Raw genomic sequence first — 14,744 nt, 5'->3', positions numbered from 1 at the left:
CATGGGGGAACTGGTGGCCATCACCAATGTTTAGTGGTAAAGAGCAGCTAAACACACTGGACATGTCACAGGTACGTCCCTGGACCCAACTAGACTCAATTGAGTTAAAGAACAAAGAGCGTGCAGAGACCATATTATATCTTTGAACTTGAGTTCATGAAGTCTGTCGCTAAATTAACTTGCTGTCATTTTAAGAACATTGCCAGAAGAAAAGGATTCCTGTCAAAACAGGACACGGAAACATAGGTTTTGCTTGTCGATTATCCACCATGTAGACCGAATCAGTGGGCACTTTATTAAAACTTTAAACGTTTTTGTCTTTCCTCTGACTTCAATGTGTATCACCTCACCTGGGGATGGTGTACAAATCAGCAGACAGGATCCATGACCGTATTTGTGGGAACAAACCCGATCGTAACACGACACAAAAGGGATCTCGCTTAAAAAACAAATATTTATTCGCCTTTGAAAAACAGTATAACTGAATTATACATAACACAGTGAATGTAAATCCCAAATTGGCCAAATACCAGTACCATTTGTAGCATTTTAAATACTGAAATGTTTGCAGTAAAAAATAAAAGTACACACAAACACTGGAAAATGTTGATTTCCCACACAAATATACAGTAAAAGAATCAAGGTTTTCAGGCGCCGACAGACATTCAACATAACTGCCTTCTCTCCACACACCTCATCCAGAATACACATTCAAACAGAAAGTTGCACATCAGTGGAATGTCTTGTTGACTCTAAACAGAAAACAGGCCACCTTTAGTTTTTTTTCCATTTATTGCCAGATTTCTGTTCAAAGTCCCAACAAACTGAAGGAATCATAATAAGAAATGAGACGTGTCGTTATAATAAATCTGCATGATAGATATATTTCCTGCTTCGTGTAATATTTCAAGTGCACATATTATTACTACTGGGAATACAATATAAGTGCCATTTATAATTCCTGTCTAAAATTATTGCAAAATACGATGCATTTTCTTTGCAGGGTGAGTTTTATTTTTTCCTCTGATGCATCAGCACAGGCTGAGCTTTTAAATGTCCATTTCCATTTTGATGTTTTTCTCTAGTTTACAGTCTATCAGCTGGCTGCATGTGGAGGACCACACATCAACACCGGGACCAGGAGAGAGAGACGCTTTCTTCACCTCCACTCCAGGAAGTAGTGATGCTGTGTAAGCACCGAGAGGAGAGTCAACCGCGGGCTCCAGCTTGCATCTCTTCGCCCCGCCGCACGTGTCCAGCTGCCCCTCTGTTTCGTGTCTTTTCCCTCGCTTTTCTGAATCGTTAGCCTGCGCTGAGATTTCGTACTCGCTCGGCTCGCTCTTGACTGAAACAAAAGGAGTGTCTTTAAGCATGCTTAGCTTTTTGGACAAATCCAAAGGCGTTTCTGTTTCCTGCCCCAGGAAGCCTGTGACCAACTCCAGGCAGGGGTTGAGCGACGCTCCGACAGCAGCGGTCACTCCCAGCAGTTCGTTGCTCGACAGTGACGACGGCGACTCCTGAGGCAGGGCCTGAACGGCGGCGACTGGTAGTGTCTGTGGGACCCCGGATGGCAGCCCGTCGGTTTGACTCGGACAGACGGGGAGAAACACGACCAGGTTCATACCGGGAGGCGGCTTCTCATCGAGAGTTAGTGTCCACAATCCCTCTGAGTCAGAGGACGCGGCCTCTGTCCTGAGCAGCCTCGGACTACTGGGATCCTTCGCTGGCGCAGCAGCGCTGTTTGAGGCAGCGTTAGAACCGGGGGCTATGTTGGATGCAGAGGTTGGTTTTGTGCCTTTCTTTAGATCTTTTTTCCCAGGAAGCGAGCTCTTCGAGGTATGACGTTTCTTAGGAACGCTCTGCAACAAGCAAACCAAAACCATTAAAATAAAGCACTCACAGTGATAAGGGAGAGAAGCTTAATTGTTTAAGTCACTATGAGACATGTTGGTTAGTGTGAGTTAAGAGTAAAAAAAAAAAAAAAAAAAACACTCCGCCATTCATTTTTCTTTCAAAATATAAATTTGAAATAACATTTTTTTTTGTTTTCTTTTTAGTGGTCAAAAATGTTTATGATGTTTTAATGTTTGCAATAATAAAAACAACATGCTGAGCAAACAGAAATAATAAAAACACTGGCCTGTTTTCTCATATTCCGACACTATACGCCTCACCAAGCTGTCTGACATTTTTAATGAGTTTTTTTATTTTTATTGGTATCCAGATATATGCTTCTGGTTTGCAGAAGCATATTAAAACCCAAGTTTTAAAACTGTGTGTCCTGAAAACTCCAAGACAAAGTCAGATACTGTACAAAAGACACATTACACCACGATCTTCATGTGGAATCTGGAAATATAAAACGTAGAGGCGAGTGAGTATAAACGATTAGATATTACTCAATAAAAGACAGTTTTTCACCGTGTTATTTTTTTCCCTTGAACTCTATTCTGTTAATAGTAATTAGTATTTCTTGTGATAGACCAGCACAAAGCAGTGCATAATTATTAAGTGGAAGGAAAATGACACATAGTTTTAAAAATGTTCCCAATAAAATGCCCTTACAAATCAGGTAAGGGCAACCTAAACTAACAGGCTGGACAACAGAGAACCAGTCAGTAGGCCCACAGAGGAGAAGCAGAAATTTACAGCACATGGAAAATAATCTGTTGACAAATATGAGACAAGCACTAAACAAACCTGGTCAGTATTACAGAGTGCCAAAAAGGAAACAATTTCTGAAAATGAGCCAGTTACATACTCGTAAGATGTCTAGTGTTTATTGGTGTGAAAACTGGTTCTACAAAGTTTGAATTAAGGGGGGTTGCAAACACACATGCAACACTTTTTACAAATTCTGTTAAAAATGTTCAAACCAAATATCATTTTTCATAGAGTTTGGAAAGCTTTGTGTTGGTCTGTTAATCTTAATAAACTACACTAAAGTTTGAAGTTGCAATGAGGCCAGATGGATGGATGAATGACAGAGTGATATTTACAGGTACCATTCTAGAAGCCAAGTAGTCAGACAGCAGTGGGTTTATGTGTAACTGGTTTTAGAGAAAAGGTAAAAGTTGGCACTGCCAGTCGCATGACCTGAATCCTGCAGAAAATATATGAAGGGAAGGAACTAAAGGTTAAAGTTCATAGAAGAAGCCCATAGAAGACGTTTTTAGGATTTAAAAACTACTTTTGTTGAAAAATGGGTGAAAATCACACTTGGGTGATTAATATTTCTAGTTCCTCCAACAAAGACTTTAGTACAAAGTATTAAATAAATTTCAGTAAGATTTTCACTGTTTTCCCCTGTTTTATTTTATGTATTAAACATTGTTCATGCATATCAGTTGGACTTTTTTTTCTGGATTAGCTGTTACAGACGTCTGGTGAGGATTTCATGTCCGATTTAGAAGTACGTTCATTTAAACTGGTAATGAGTTAAATACTTATTTCACCTGCTGTATTTATGAATCTAGGTAAAATAAACAAGGTCTAATATTTTGACTTTTTTCAGTTTTAAAGAATAATTTTTTGAGCATCACAGTTTAACTTTTACTATCTGAATGATGAGAATTGAAAGCCTCTCTCCCAAACCTTAATGAATAAAATTATGATTAAGAGAACATCCTACATGTACAAGAGTTACATTATTTTGATTCCTTTTTAAACCCCGATTACCAAAAAACTGATAACAATGCAGGTACACCAGATTGATCCTTTAAAAGTCGTTCCCTTACTGCAGATGGAGGAGTCTTTCCGCAGGTCTTGAGGTGGATGTCGTAGTTTTGCTGGTGAGGGAAGCCCAGCCCGCAGCTCTGACAGAAGCAGGGCGACTGCCCGGCGTGACCGCCCATGTGAGACATCAACAGCAAGGCCGAACGAAAGCCCTTCCCGCACTCCGCACACTTCAGCACCCTCTGGTGAGCGCCGGCGTGCTTCTTCAGCTCGTCCGAGGTGTCAAACCTCTGGCCGCACTCCAGACAGCGGATCTCGTCTGTTTTCTGGTTGGGCTCCTGATTCCCCCAGCAGCCAGTGTCCTTTTTGTGCCGCTGGAAGTCCTCCTGACTGGGAAACTCTCGCAGGCACGCCACACAGTGGATGCGCTCAGGCTCGCACTTGTGTTGCCGGTACAACTTGGCCAGCCGGAAGTGGCAGCGGCACCGTATGCACGTGTACGGCAGCAAGCCGAGGTGCGAGAAGCTGTGCTTCAGCAGAGCGTTCTTCTTGGCGAACGTCTCCCCGCAGTCCGTGCACTTAAAGCTGTGAAGGCACCTCTTCTTCTTGTGCCGTGCCAGAGACTTCTCGGTGCGGAAGCTGCGGCCGCACTTCTCGCATACAATGTTGACCATACACTTGTGCAGCTGGACGTGGTTCTCGCACTCCTTCAGCGAGGCAAACACGCGCTTGCATAGGTCGCACTCGTAGAACTGCTCCTCGAAGTGCGTTCTGGACAGGTGCCGCTTCAGGTCTTCCTGTGAGGAGAAGCCAGTCAGACAGATGCGACACCAGTGGCGCTCCAGTTTGGCCTTGGCGTGCGTGCGCAGGTGGAGCCGGTAGTTGTAGATCTGACAGAAGCGCTTCCCACACTCGGCGCAGCAGTATGGACGCGCTCCCGTGTGCAGGTTCATGTGGTCCTGGAGTTTAAACTTGGAGGGCAGCTGAAGGCCGCAGACGCTGCAGCGGTGGTCACCAGAGATACTCTGCTCTGTGGGGAATACAGAGAGGAAAGCAGTTGATGAATAATAAACAAATCAAATGCGTTTAACTACTGGATCAAGACTCTCCCTGAAGGCAGATGTTAATAAAGTCAGGTATATTTTTTAGAGAAAATTTATTTTTCTCAGGTGCTTATAGACTTGATTTAATAGTGCAATATTATAGCACAATCAAATGACTATGTTACCTTCAGTTGTTAAAAAAAAGAATTTTTACTTTTTTACTTACACCATGAAATTGGGCCTCCGTCTCTTTAAAAACTCCCGCTGTTTCTGAAACTCCACTTAACATTTTTACCAGCATTTCACTGAGAAGAAGCTCGTATAATGAGCTCAGCAGATGCATAGTTCCACTAGGTGTCTGCTAATTGCTGCTTACTAGTCTGAAAGAACTGAGTAGGGAAGTCGCTGACTTCTTTAACATCTGTAATGCGGAAGCTCAGGAGCTCTGAGGAGGAGCTGCGTCACGAAGGCGGTGCTAGGTTCATCCAGGCATTTTGCACAGCTGAATGGTTGTCATGGAAATTAGAGGATTTCTCAAACATGCATGAAAGAATCAACATAACACACCAGGTGTGTTTTTGATGAGGGAATAACATTATAACATAAAGCTAAAAAAAAGTCTATTTTACATAATACTGCCCCTTTAGTCACAGCTTTAACTGAAATTTAAAAATACTCAATATTAAACGTCCCAGTCATCAGGGAAAATGATACCAAAGTCTCCCATTAATACATATTTGATTTATTACTCAGTTGTTTTATATGTACTGAAATTTTCTTCCAGAACACAACACGAGAAGTGCTGGAGTTAGTCCACGTTGACGCCACTCCTATGCAGTCTAGAGATAGTCCAAATGACCTGAAGGATTGTAAGTACCCTTAAAGGCCAAACAGCTAAAATGACTAGAGATCCATTTATAAACCAACTAGTGGTCAAAATCTCTGCTGAACCAGTACTGATGGGCGATTAGCTGGTCCAAATCTAAAAATCTAATCTTGTTTCCGGTCAGTCGAGGCACCATATCATAGCAAAACAACAGCGTTCAGTGTGAATGTTTTTACTAAAAGAGGCAGGATAGGAGTTTAGGATGTCTAAACATGAATTTGGAGGAAGCAAAAAAAAAAAAAAAGCAGTTTATCAGCAAATAATCTGAAGCTTTTACAGCAAAGTTGCTTTATTTTATCTTTTTGAAGAGATGCATGACGGCTGCCATGTAATATGCTGGATTAGGAAATGTTGGCAACTTTCATAAAGTCTCTTCATTAAAGTAAAGGTTTGCTTACTCTGCAATCTGGGGGGCTGAATTCAATCACACACAGGTCTAACCTGGAAACATGTCACTTATAGTGATTTCCTCTTTATTGTAAATTGTAAATTTGTGATACTAGCCGTATTACTGTTCCATCATTTCTTCTTTACCTTTAAACTGGGTGATTGTCTTTATTTATTCTTAATGATGCGGTTTATATTAAGCGCTTTATCAATAATTTTCAACTATATCCAGAGGGCCACTTGTTTCATAGCTCTAAAAGGAAGTGAAAATAAAGTAAGATCTGCATCGACAGGTCAGAGCTTTATAAAAATCAATAACCAGTCAGAAATCATGTGATCGGTACATCTTTTATGCGTTAACACGAGTGATTTTCTTTAATAGCAGTATGTGCCATTAAATCCACTACAGGTCCTTATTTCATCCAGTCTTACCGTTGCTTAGCTCCTCCTCGTCCTCCTCATCTTCTTCCTCATCGAACTCCTCTTCCTCAAATACCTCGGACACATCACTGTCGTCCGAGTCGTCCTCCACCTCCTGCCGAGCCTCTATGTTCTCCACCTGGGGGTCTTTTTGTCCGTCTTTCCCCGGCTCCGCCCCCAGCTGAGGGGCCTCCTCCGTCGAATGATCGCTTTTAGTGGATCCCGCAGGAGGAGCAGCAGCCCCGTTGACTGCTTCTTGTCCGCTTCTGAGCCGCCTCCTCTGCTTTACGTCTCCCATGGAGGCGGCAGAGTGTGGGAGAGGCTTTTCCGACCGGTTTCGTCCTGATGGAGAGTCTCTCTCAGGCGGGACATCCAGAAATCCCGGATCTGCCAGCAGGATATCACGGGTGGAGTCGGTGGACATTGCTGGCAGAAGGAGCGTTTGATTACTCCCTATAAACAACAAGCACATTTTTTTTTTCATTAGCCTGGATTAAAGTCTGGATTAAAACTCGCCTTTAACATGTTTAAACGTCTCGGGCTCTTCCTCGTTTTAATTATTGGATTTATTTCCAACGGAAATTCCTTTTATGGCACACCTTACTGGTTCGCTGGCTCACCTGGCAGGAATGATGATGGTGATGGTGGTGGTACGGCGTACGCTCACCGCCTTTACATGCGATGTTTGCGCTCTTCAAACCAAAATGAACACATATTGTGCGCAGAAGAAGAAAAAAAAAAACATAAAACGAGACAAGTAGCCAGCACGGCGTGGAAGCAGAGCGATAGCAACTAAACAGTCCGCCGAATGCTCTCACCTGCTTCCATGGTAAACGGCGACCAGGACAACAAAGGCAAACGCACGAAGCAGCGGCAGGAGGGGAGGGAGGCACTATAGCGCTCTCTGGCCCACCTGCTGCCCTGGAGTGGTATTGCACTTCTGGGTTTTTTTGTTTTTAATGCATAAAAGCACAAGTTAATGGAGTAATGCTGTTGTGTGGCAATATGGAAAATAATTTGGTGATGAAAAACTAGGAAAGCTATCAGTGGTTTTCTAATTTTTGACAATAACATTTTACTGGGTACTTCCACAAATTTCAAGGGTCATTGTGGTTGGGGGAAAAAAAATCATGGTTATCATTTTTAGCCTTATAAATATGAATCTCAATATTTAGGCATGCATTTCCAACCAGCCCTCCAGAGTCATTACTTTGTGGAACCATCTTTCGATGCGTTACTGCTACAGGCCTACGGTGGCCCATGGTCTCTACCAGCAAATTATTGCTCTTGCCAGTTCTCCTTTGCTAAAACTCCATTAACAACTTTAATTTTCAGTTCTCTTGGAGCCTCTAACAGGCTTTTTCCCAGGACTGACTGCCCTGTATCCAGTTAGCCTTCCTGCTCCTGCTGAAGAAACATATCCCCATATCCTGATGCTAATCTGAGTCAGGATGGGGATGGTGTGTTCAGTCTTAAAAGGTTTTGTACATAAAACATTCAGTTTTGGTTTCATCTGGGTCTCAAACTCCAGGCCTCAAGGGCCGCAGTCCTACAGTTTTTAGATGTGCCACAGGTACAAAACACTGGAATGAAATGGCTTAATTACCTCCTCCTTGTGTAGATCAGTTCTCCAGAGCCTTAACGACCTAATTATTCTATTCAGGTGAGGTGCAGCATAGGCACATCTAAAAGTTGCAGGACTGCGAAGACTGGAGTTTGAGACCCCTGAACATGTTTGCTCTGTCCCTTCAATCTGAGGCTCCTCCAGAGTCACTATGGGCTTGTCTGCAATAAAATATTCTGCAACATTAGAAAGAAATGGGTTTATTAATTAATTAATGTTTTATTTCACACATAAAAATGAAAAACAAGGAGGCAGAAGATGTTAAATTAAATTCAGCTGTTAAAATAATGTCAAGTCAACCTGATTAATTCCATCCATCCATCCATCCATTTTCTGTTCACCCTTGTCCCTAATGGGGTCGGGAGGGTTGCTGGTGCCCATCTCCAGCTACGTTCCGGGCGAGAGGCGGGGTACACCCTGGACAGGTCGCCAGTCTGTCGCAGGGCCCTGATTAATTCATAATATCCAATCAGCAGATAGCTGATGGACTCCTACCATGAAAAATATTTGCAGCAACTTTGGCAGAATTTATCACTTTATTCAAAAATTCCACAAACACAGCATCAATGGATAAAAAGCCTTTAAATATTATTTATTGCCACTGAAGATGGCAGCAGTGTGTGATCCTTAAACAAGACCCGGGTTTTTAGATTACGAAACAAGTGGATGAATGATCTATTGTTATCTACCAGGATCAAAGTCATTTAGAAAACTACAGGTTCTGAGCATTTTCACACTACTAATTTGGTCGCTGAAATCTCATATGATTTGGAGAACTTAAAGAGGCGTTAAGTATAATGTGTTTTATAATGTTAAGTAAAAATAGTGCATATTAACTTAATGTTCATGATTTATTACAAACAAAATGCATCACAGTTTCAATATGAAGATCTAAAGAACAAAATAATACCCAAGAAGCACTTGGGTATTACTCATGATGAGTTTCAAGTCCATGCAAAGAACTTGATTATAAAAGTTGTTAACATTTATATTTAATTAACACATGACAGATAAAACCGTGAATGAGACAATACACAATACAGTAGACAGTTGTCGTCATGGAAAAAAGCTACAGCCAATGTGACTCATCAGTCCGGTGAATCACCTTCACGGGTAATAACTTGTAGTAGTCATTTTCTGCGATGCTATCAGTCTCTCATCATTATGGAGGAATTTTGGCACACACTTCTATGCAACATTTGCAGACATTTATCTATGCACAACTCTTTCAAGGCCCTGCCACACAATTCAACCAGGTTGAGGACTTTGCCTGGGCTGAATAAGCAACTTCAATGTTTTCATTCCTGCCTGTAGTGTGTTGTAGATTTGCATTTGGCGTGTTTCGTGTGAATGGTTTCCCGATGAGCTCCTCCTGTTACTTTGTGCATTCACACACTGATAGTGTCTGATAGATAGATGGACAGACTTTCAACAATATTTTTGAAGAAACCAAAAGTATTTTTCCCACATACTGTAGAAATGTTACACACTGAAAGCATCCTAAATCAATTCAGGTTTAACAAGTCAATGATATTGTGCTTGTTAAACAATCGGTCAAACAAAATTTATTTATATACAACCGCCATATAGGTAACATTTGGATTACAAATGTTCCAGATATAGATGTAACAATCAAGTATTAGAAGAGATAAATAAATCATATTTTACAGTCTAAGGTTGGTCATCAGTGACTCTGGCTGCACAGGAATATTTGTTAGGGTGCAAACAGTAGCCATTCCTATTGACTTGTCATGCAAATTTATATTTATTCAGTCCCAGGTCTGCCCCACTGTATGCTGCGAGACAACCCAATTTAACCCAAGCTTCTGCTGTAGGACAGTCAGATCGTCTCACATTTGACTGATTTAGTGTAGAATAAAGAGAGGTTTCTTAGCTGATAGAAAGACTGCAACTACAAATATGAAACTACAAAACCTACACAAATCATTGTAAGCTTCAGTTATGCTGCCATATGAAAAAAAAAGCCCTTTCTAGGCCACCATTAAAAGATGCCCCTTTGTTCAGTATTTTACTGATTATTGTCATAAAACAGGTTCATAAATGCACATCTTTGTGCTCTGGACAAGAAATATCCAAACTTTTCAAAGTCATAAAAACCTCTCCTCACCAAAAGCTGTTTACACACTTTCATCTTCAATGTTTTCTCTCGGCATCAGTAACCCTACTGATAATGCAAAACACCAAAATGAAAACCTTATTTTCAATGCACATGTTCTTATGGATCAGCGTGTTGCCAACTGAGAACTGAAAACAGAGACAAAACAAATTATTTCATCAGTGGCTTCCCTTTGGGACAGCCTGTTTATTACATGTTTGCAGTGTTCAGACACAGTGAGGAGAAACCAAGTGAATAATATGATATACAATTTCTTATGGGAATCTGGAGCTTTTTAAGACAGGAAATATTACTTTAACAAGTAAAAAAAAGGATGTAGAAATTTCCAGTAAAAGAAAAGTCAGGATTATAAAGGTTATTTTCCACCCACATGCCAAACACTGTAGATTAGATCTGAAGTGTTCAGCCTCTGTCCTTTCAAGGCAAAGCACAGAATTATTATTTTTTTGACATTGAAATTTAATTTAAAAGATAAGAAGTAAAATAAGAACCATAATGAAAACAGAAACTGTACATAACACATTTTTTTTAAAATACAGTCTAATGTTCAGACAGCATCTCTACAGGATATCTAATTATTTAAAGTATGTACTTGTATTTGTTAGGGCAGGGGAAATAAAGACTGAAAAGAAATTACAAATAAAAACCCTCACAAAGTGAGTAAATCAACCGAAAATGCCAAATAAATTCAAAAACACACACTTCAAACTAAAAACAAAATCATTTAAAAAGTGAATTAAACTTGCTTCTTTATACAACTGAACTGTTTCATGGGAAACAGTGTAATAAATGTTTAAAACTTGGTTAGTTAACTTATGAGATGTGTCCATCTTCAGCGACTCATAATCAAACTAAAAACCGACTAAAACCTGATTCTACAAACCGTTCCCAGTTTGTTTAAAACATCTCAACTGTGGCATCGACCAAATTTCAAAGAAAAAAAAGGACATTTTATGACTAAGTTACTGAAAAACCACAAACTTTCTGTGGGCTACCCATGTCTAAATTATCTATTGGAGCCTGATTTTTCAGGGTTTTCAGGCTTCTCCTCCGGGTGGCTCTTCTGGTGAGCCAGCAGGGTGCGCTCCCGGCTGAAGCTCTTCCCGCAGGTCGGACAGGACAAGCGGCCGACGGCGTGAGCCCGTGACGTATGCGCTTCCAGTTGCTCGGGACGGGCAAAACTCTCTTCACATTCTTCGCAGGGATGGGCTTTCCGTGGGGTGTGTTTTTCCTTCTTGTGAGCGCGCAGCTGAACCAAACCGGGGAAGGCGAGGTCACACTCCGTGCACGGAATCTGGAGAGGCGGAGCGGGGTCTTCTTTTGGTTTCTTGTCCTTTGCTGGACTGTCATCCTCTGCACCTTTTTTGTCTTCTGTTTCCGACGCCGCTGCTGCTTTAGGAGGACGACCTCGCTTTGCTCCGCCTGCTTTTCCTTTGTCTTCTCCCACTGCTACCGCAGGCTCCGCTGTGGCGGCGGCCTTAGTCGCCTCCTCGGAAACCTCAGCCTCATCCTTCTTTTTCCGCTTTCCCTTTTTCTCAGAACTGGCCGGGTCTTCGGCTTTGGCCGGGCGACCGCGTTTCTTCACAGGAGAAGCGCTGCCGTTGCACTGTTGGCCTTCCGGGTATTTCTCCTGGTGCGCCTGCAGCTCAGACTCCGCTTCAAATCCTTGGCCGCACTTCTTACAGCGATGAGGCTTGGCTGGATCCTCGGGCTGTTCTGCGTTCTCATCAGGGCGTGGATGCTGGGTCAGACGGTGGGCACGCAGCAGTCCAGGACTGCGAAAGGTCTGGCTGCAATCTTTACACACCAGCAGCTTCTCTGGACACACCTGTCTTCTGTGGGTTGTGAGCTGCAAAGGATCAAAGCAGAATAATATTACACCCAAGTACTGAGCACAATGCTCATCGTATGCAATTCAAACCCGACACTTTAGACATTTTAAACATTGTCATGTTACTATCACAAACCTTACTGCATTTTGAGATTTTATGCTGATCAGGGATGCTAAAGTCCAGGTTTTTCTTCATAAAAACCTTTGAAAATTAAGGATTCTTTACATCTATCCTACAAAATTTCCAATAAAATACACTTCACCTTGTAGCATTACCAAAAAAAAACATGTAAAAAAATGAGGGATAATGTGTGTGCGAAGCAAGTTGGAAATGCACTAATTGCCTGACAGCTTCCAATCAGCTTCCTAAATGCTTCCAATTTTCACATTTGAGAAATTTGTTTAAGCAATAAAAAAAATCTTACCTCGGAGAACGTTTTAAAGCTCTCCTTGCAGTGAGCACATTTGAAAGGCTTGTCGTCGTTGCTGTGTGTCGGCTGATGCTGCGTTAATTCCTCAGACGACAGAAACGTGCGGTCACACACGTAGCATGTAAACAGTGTGTTTCCCTGTGCAGACATTGAATACAGAGAAACACGAGTTAAAACTGTTTCAGGCTAAATCACTTCCTTTTTACTCCCCAAGCCAAATAAACATCTTAAATTACACTGAAAAAGGGGAACCAATTGCTAGTAATATAAATTACGTGATTATGTTATGTGATTAAATCAAATTTTAAGATAGCAAAATGTTTTAAAACACTGAACTTTTGAGATATTCATTTCCCTCAACCAAGACGAGTCAAATATGACAATGGACTAACTATTACTAGTTAATTGTACCTGCTGAAGCTGCTGTTTGTACTCCTCCCTGTGGCTCTTCTTCATGTGCCTCTCCTTGGCTTTGGCGTTGCAGAAGGTGATGAAGCACTGGAAGCACTGCAGGTTTTCATGCTGGTCTGAAAGAGCACACGCAGACTCGGTTAGGGTTCTGTTCATGCTAGTAACTTTCTTCAAACTGGGCCCCCTGAAGCACTTACAGGACTGGACCGAAGGAACCGGGGGTCCGTTCAAAATGACGGGTTTGTATGGCGCTGCTGGCTTTTCATGGGGAGGTGCGGGTGGTGGTGGTGGTGGTGGTTCTGGCAAGCCTCGTCCCATCACTATGTCCTCTATGTTCAAAATGTCTGAGTCCATTCTACGACACTGCTGCAACCCAGCCTTGCTGGATGCACACAAAAAACGACAACTCAAGATTCAAAAGAATGTGCAAAAAAACCCACTAAATTCTTCAGATTCAAATACTACGTGCAAAACCACCTTAGTTTCGTCAACAACACAGTGCCATAAAGACAAAACAGAAATGCTGAATAAATATGAAACTGAAAAAAACACTAATTAAGAATGTAAAAGGAAAAAACTCCAAATAACATGTCTAAAAACTCCACAAAACGTGTACTCTGATATTTATTTAATATTTAAGTCAAATCAACCTCTTAAGTTGTAGCTAGAGCTGACGTTGAACGTAACACTAAGGCCGCCAGCTAAGCTAACTAGCTTCATGCCACTTTGAAACATTGCGACATAATAAAAACTATACGATTCAAATCTGAACCTGTATCCAGGTAGCAAAATGAACCCAACCAGTTACCAGTTATTTTTCCTTTAATATGTGTATCTGCATGTAACTAATGGTAGAAACAAAGTAGCAGACTAGTTGAGCGGGTTAATAGCAGCTAGTTAGCGCTAACAACACTCCTACCATTCAAAAAAGAACCAGACTTCGTGTCTGTTCCCGCACTAAGTTCAAAATTATATTTTACACACCGTTTATAGGTTGATAACCAATTTGAAGCGCGTTGAGAAAATACAGTAAACCAATACTAATGTATGAATAATAGAATTATGCTAAAAACAAGGGGACGTTACCTCGAGCCGCTTTTTGAAGCTAGTTTGACTGAGAGAGTTGACCCTAGAAATACAACACATAGATCGTGCGTTTCCTCCTGCGCGTTGCCGTTGGTGGTGATGGGGACAGCCAAGATGGCTGCCGCTTGGACTCTTCGGTGGGGTCAGTTTGATTCAGATTAGGAAAATAATAATAATAAAGTGTCAAAACGTAGATGTTCTTAAGTTATGGCGCTGATAACAACCACGAGTCTGAATTATCAAGAATTATCAGCACAATAATAAAACTAAAAAATAAATAAATAAATCCTTCTGTTACTTACAAATCAGCAACACGTTCTATTTATATACTTTTTATTATACATTTGATTAGTAATAGTGTGATTTACTAAACAATAAATTGGACTAATGCACACAAAAGCGCAGATTAGACACGCTGCAAATTTGAAAATTAGAAGTGTTTCTATACATTGTTGCTCTATGGTTGATAGTTAAATCACGTGACCCAACACCACTCAAAAGAAGTACCTGATTTTTAAAAACTTTTTATACACACCGACAGAACGACGGCCCTACTAATATTCAGTTTCAATATAATTTATAAGATTTTGAACGCAAAAATGCATCTAATGATGATAATTACGGTTTTTGTAAATGGGCTTATTTGAATTTGCACAGTGGCAACAAGTGTTTCATGGAAAATTGGATCAGTGTGTCAAATATTTTAGAACAAGTTCAACCTCATTTCACACAATGAATAACAAAACTACACTAGTTGAGGTTAACATTTCCAAGCTGGAAGGTAGAAAAGTAGTAGGAAGACAGAGAAAAATG

General features: G+C 41.1%; 2 protein-coding genes across 3 annotated transcripts; both read right to left on the bottom strand.

Annotated features, from left to right (window-relative positions):
• Positions 1-434: 434 nt before the first annotated feature.
• Positions 435-7,291, bottom strand: LOC114141321 (zinc finger protein 354C). Of its 2 annotated transcripts, none has more exons than XM_028011777.1 (4): positions 7,011-7,291; positions 6,424-6,864; positions 3,738-4,705; positions 435-1,859 (listed from the first exon to the last, which is right to left on the bottom strand). In XM_028011777.1, exons 2-4 carry the CDS (start codon positions 6,833-6,835, stop codon positions 1,050-1,052), a joined length of 2,190 nt encoding a protein of 729 aa, XP_027867578.1. In that variant the 5' UTR covers positions 6,836-6,864; positions 7,011-7,291; the 3' UTR covers positions 435-1,049. The 2 variants fall into 2 exon arrangements, with proteins under 2 accessions (XP_027867578.1, XP_027867569.1); XM_028011768.1 differs by having other exon boundaries at positions 7,032-7,290.
• A 3,031-nt stretch (positions 7,292-10,322) lies between these two features.
• On the bottom strand, positions 10,323-14,038 carry znf576.2 (zinc finger protein 576, tandem duplicate 2). Its single transcript, XM_028013331.1, has 5 exons — positions 13,932-14,038; positions 13,043-13,227; positions 12,846-12,961; positions 12,429-12,572; positions 10,323-12,021 (listed from the first exon to the last, which is right to left on the bottom strand). Exons 2-5 carry the CDS (start codon positions 13,197-13,199, stop codon positions 11,179-11,181), a joined length of 1,260 nt encoding a protein of 419 aa, XP_027869132.1. The 5' UTR covers positions 13,200-13,227; positions 13,932-14,038; the 3' UTR covers positions 10,323-11,178.
• Between the last annotated feature and the right edge of the window lie 706 nt (positions 14,039-14,744).

Source organism: Xiphophorus couchianus, chromosome 3, assembly GCF_001444195.1.
Source record: "Xiphophorus couchianus chromosome 3, X_couchianus-1.0, whole genome shotgun sequence".
NCBI lineage: Eukaryota > Metazoa > Chordata > Actinopteri > Cyprinodontiformes > Poeciliidae > Xiphophorus > Xiphophorus couchianus.
The sequence above is the reverse complement of the archived record's forward strand: the minus strand, read 5'-3'. Positions and strand labels throughout refer to the sequence as shown.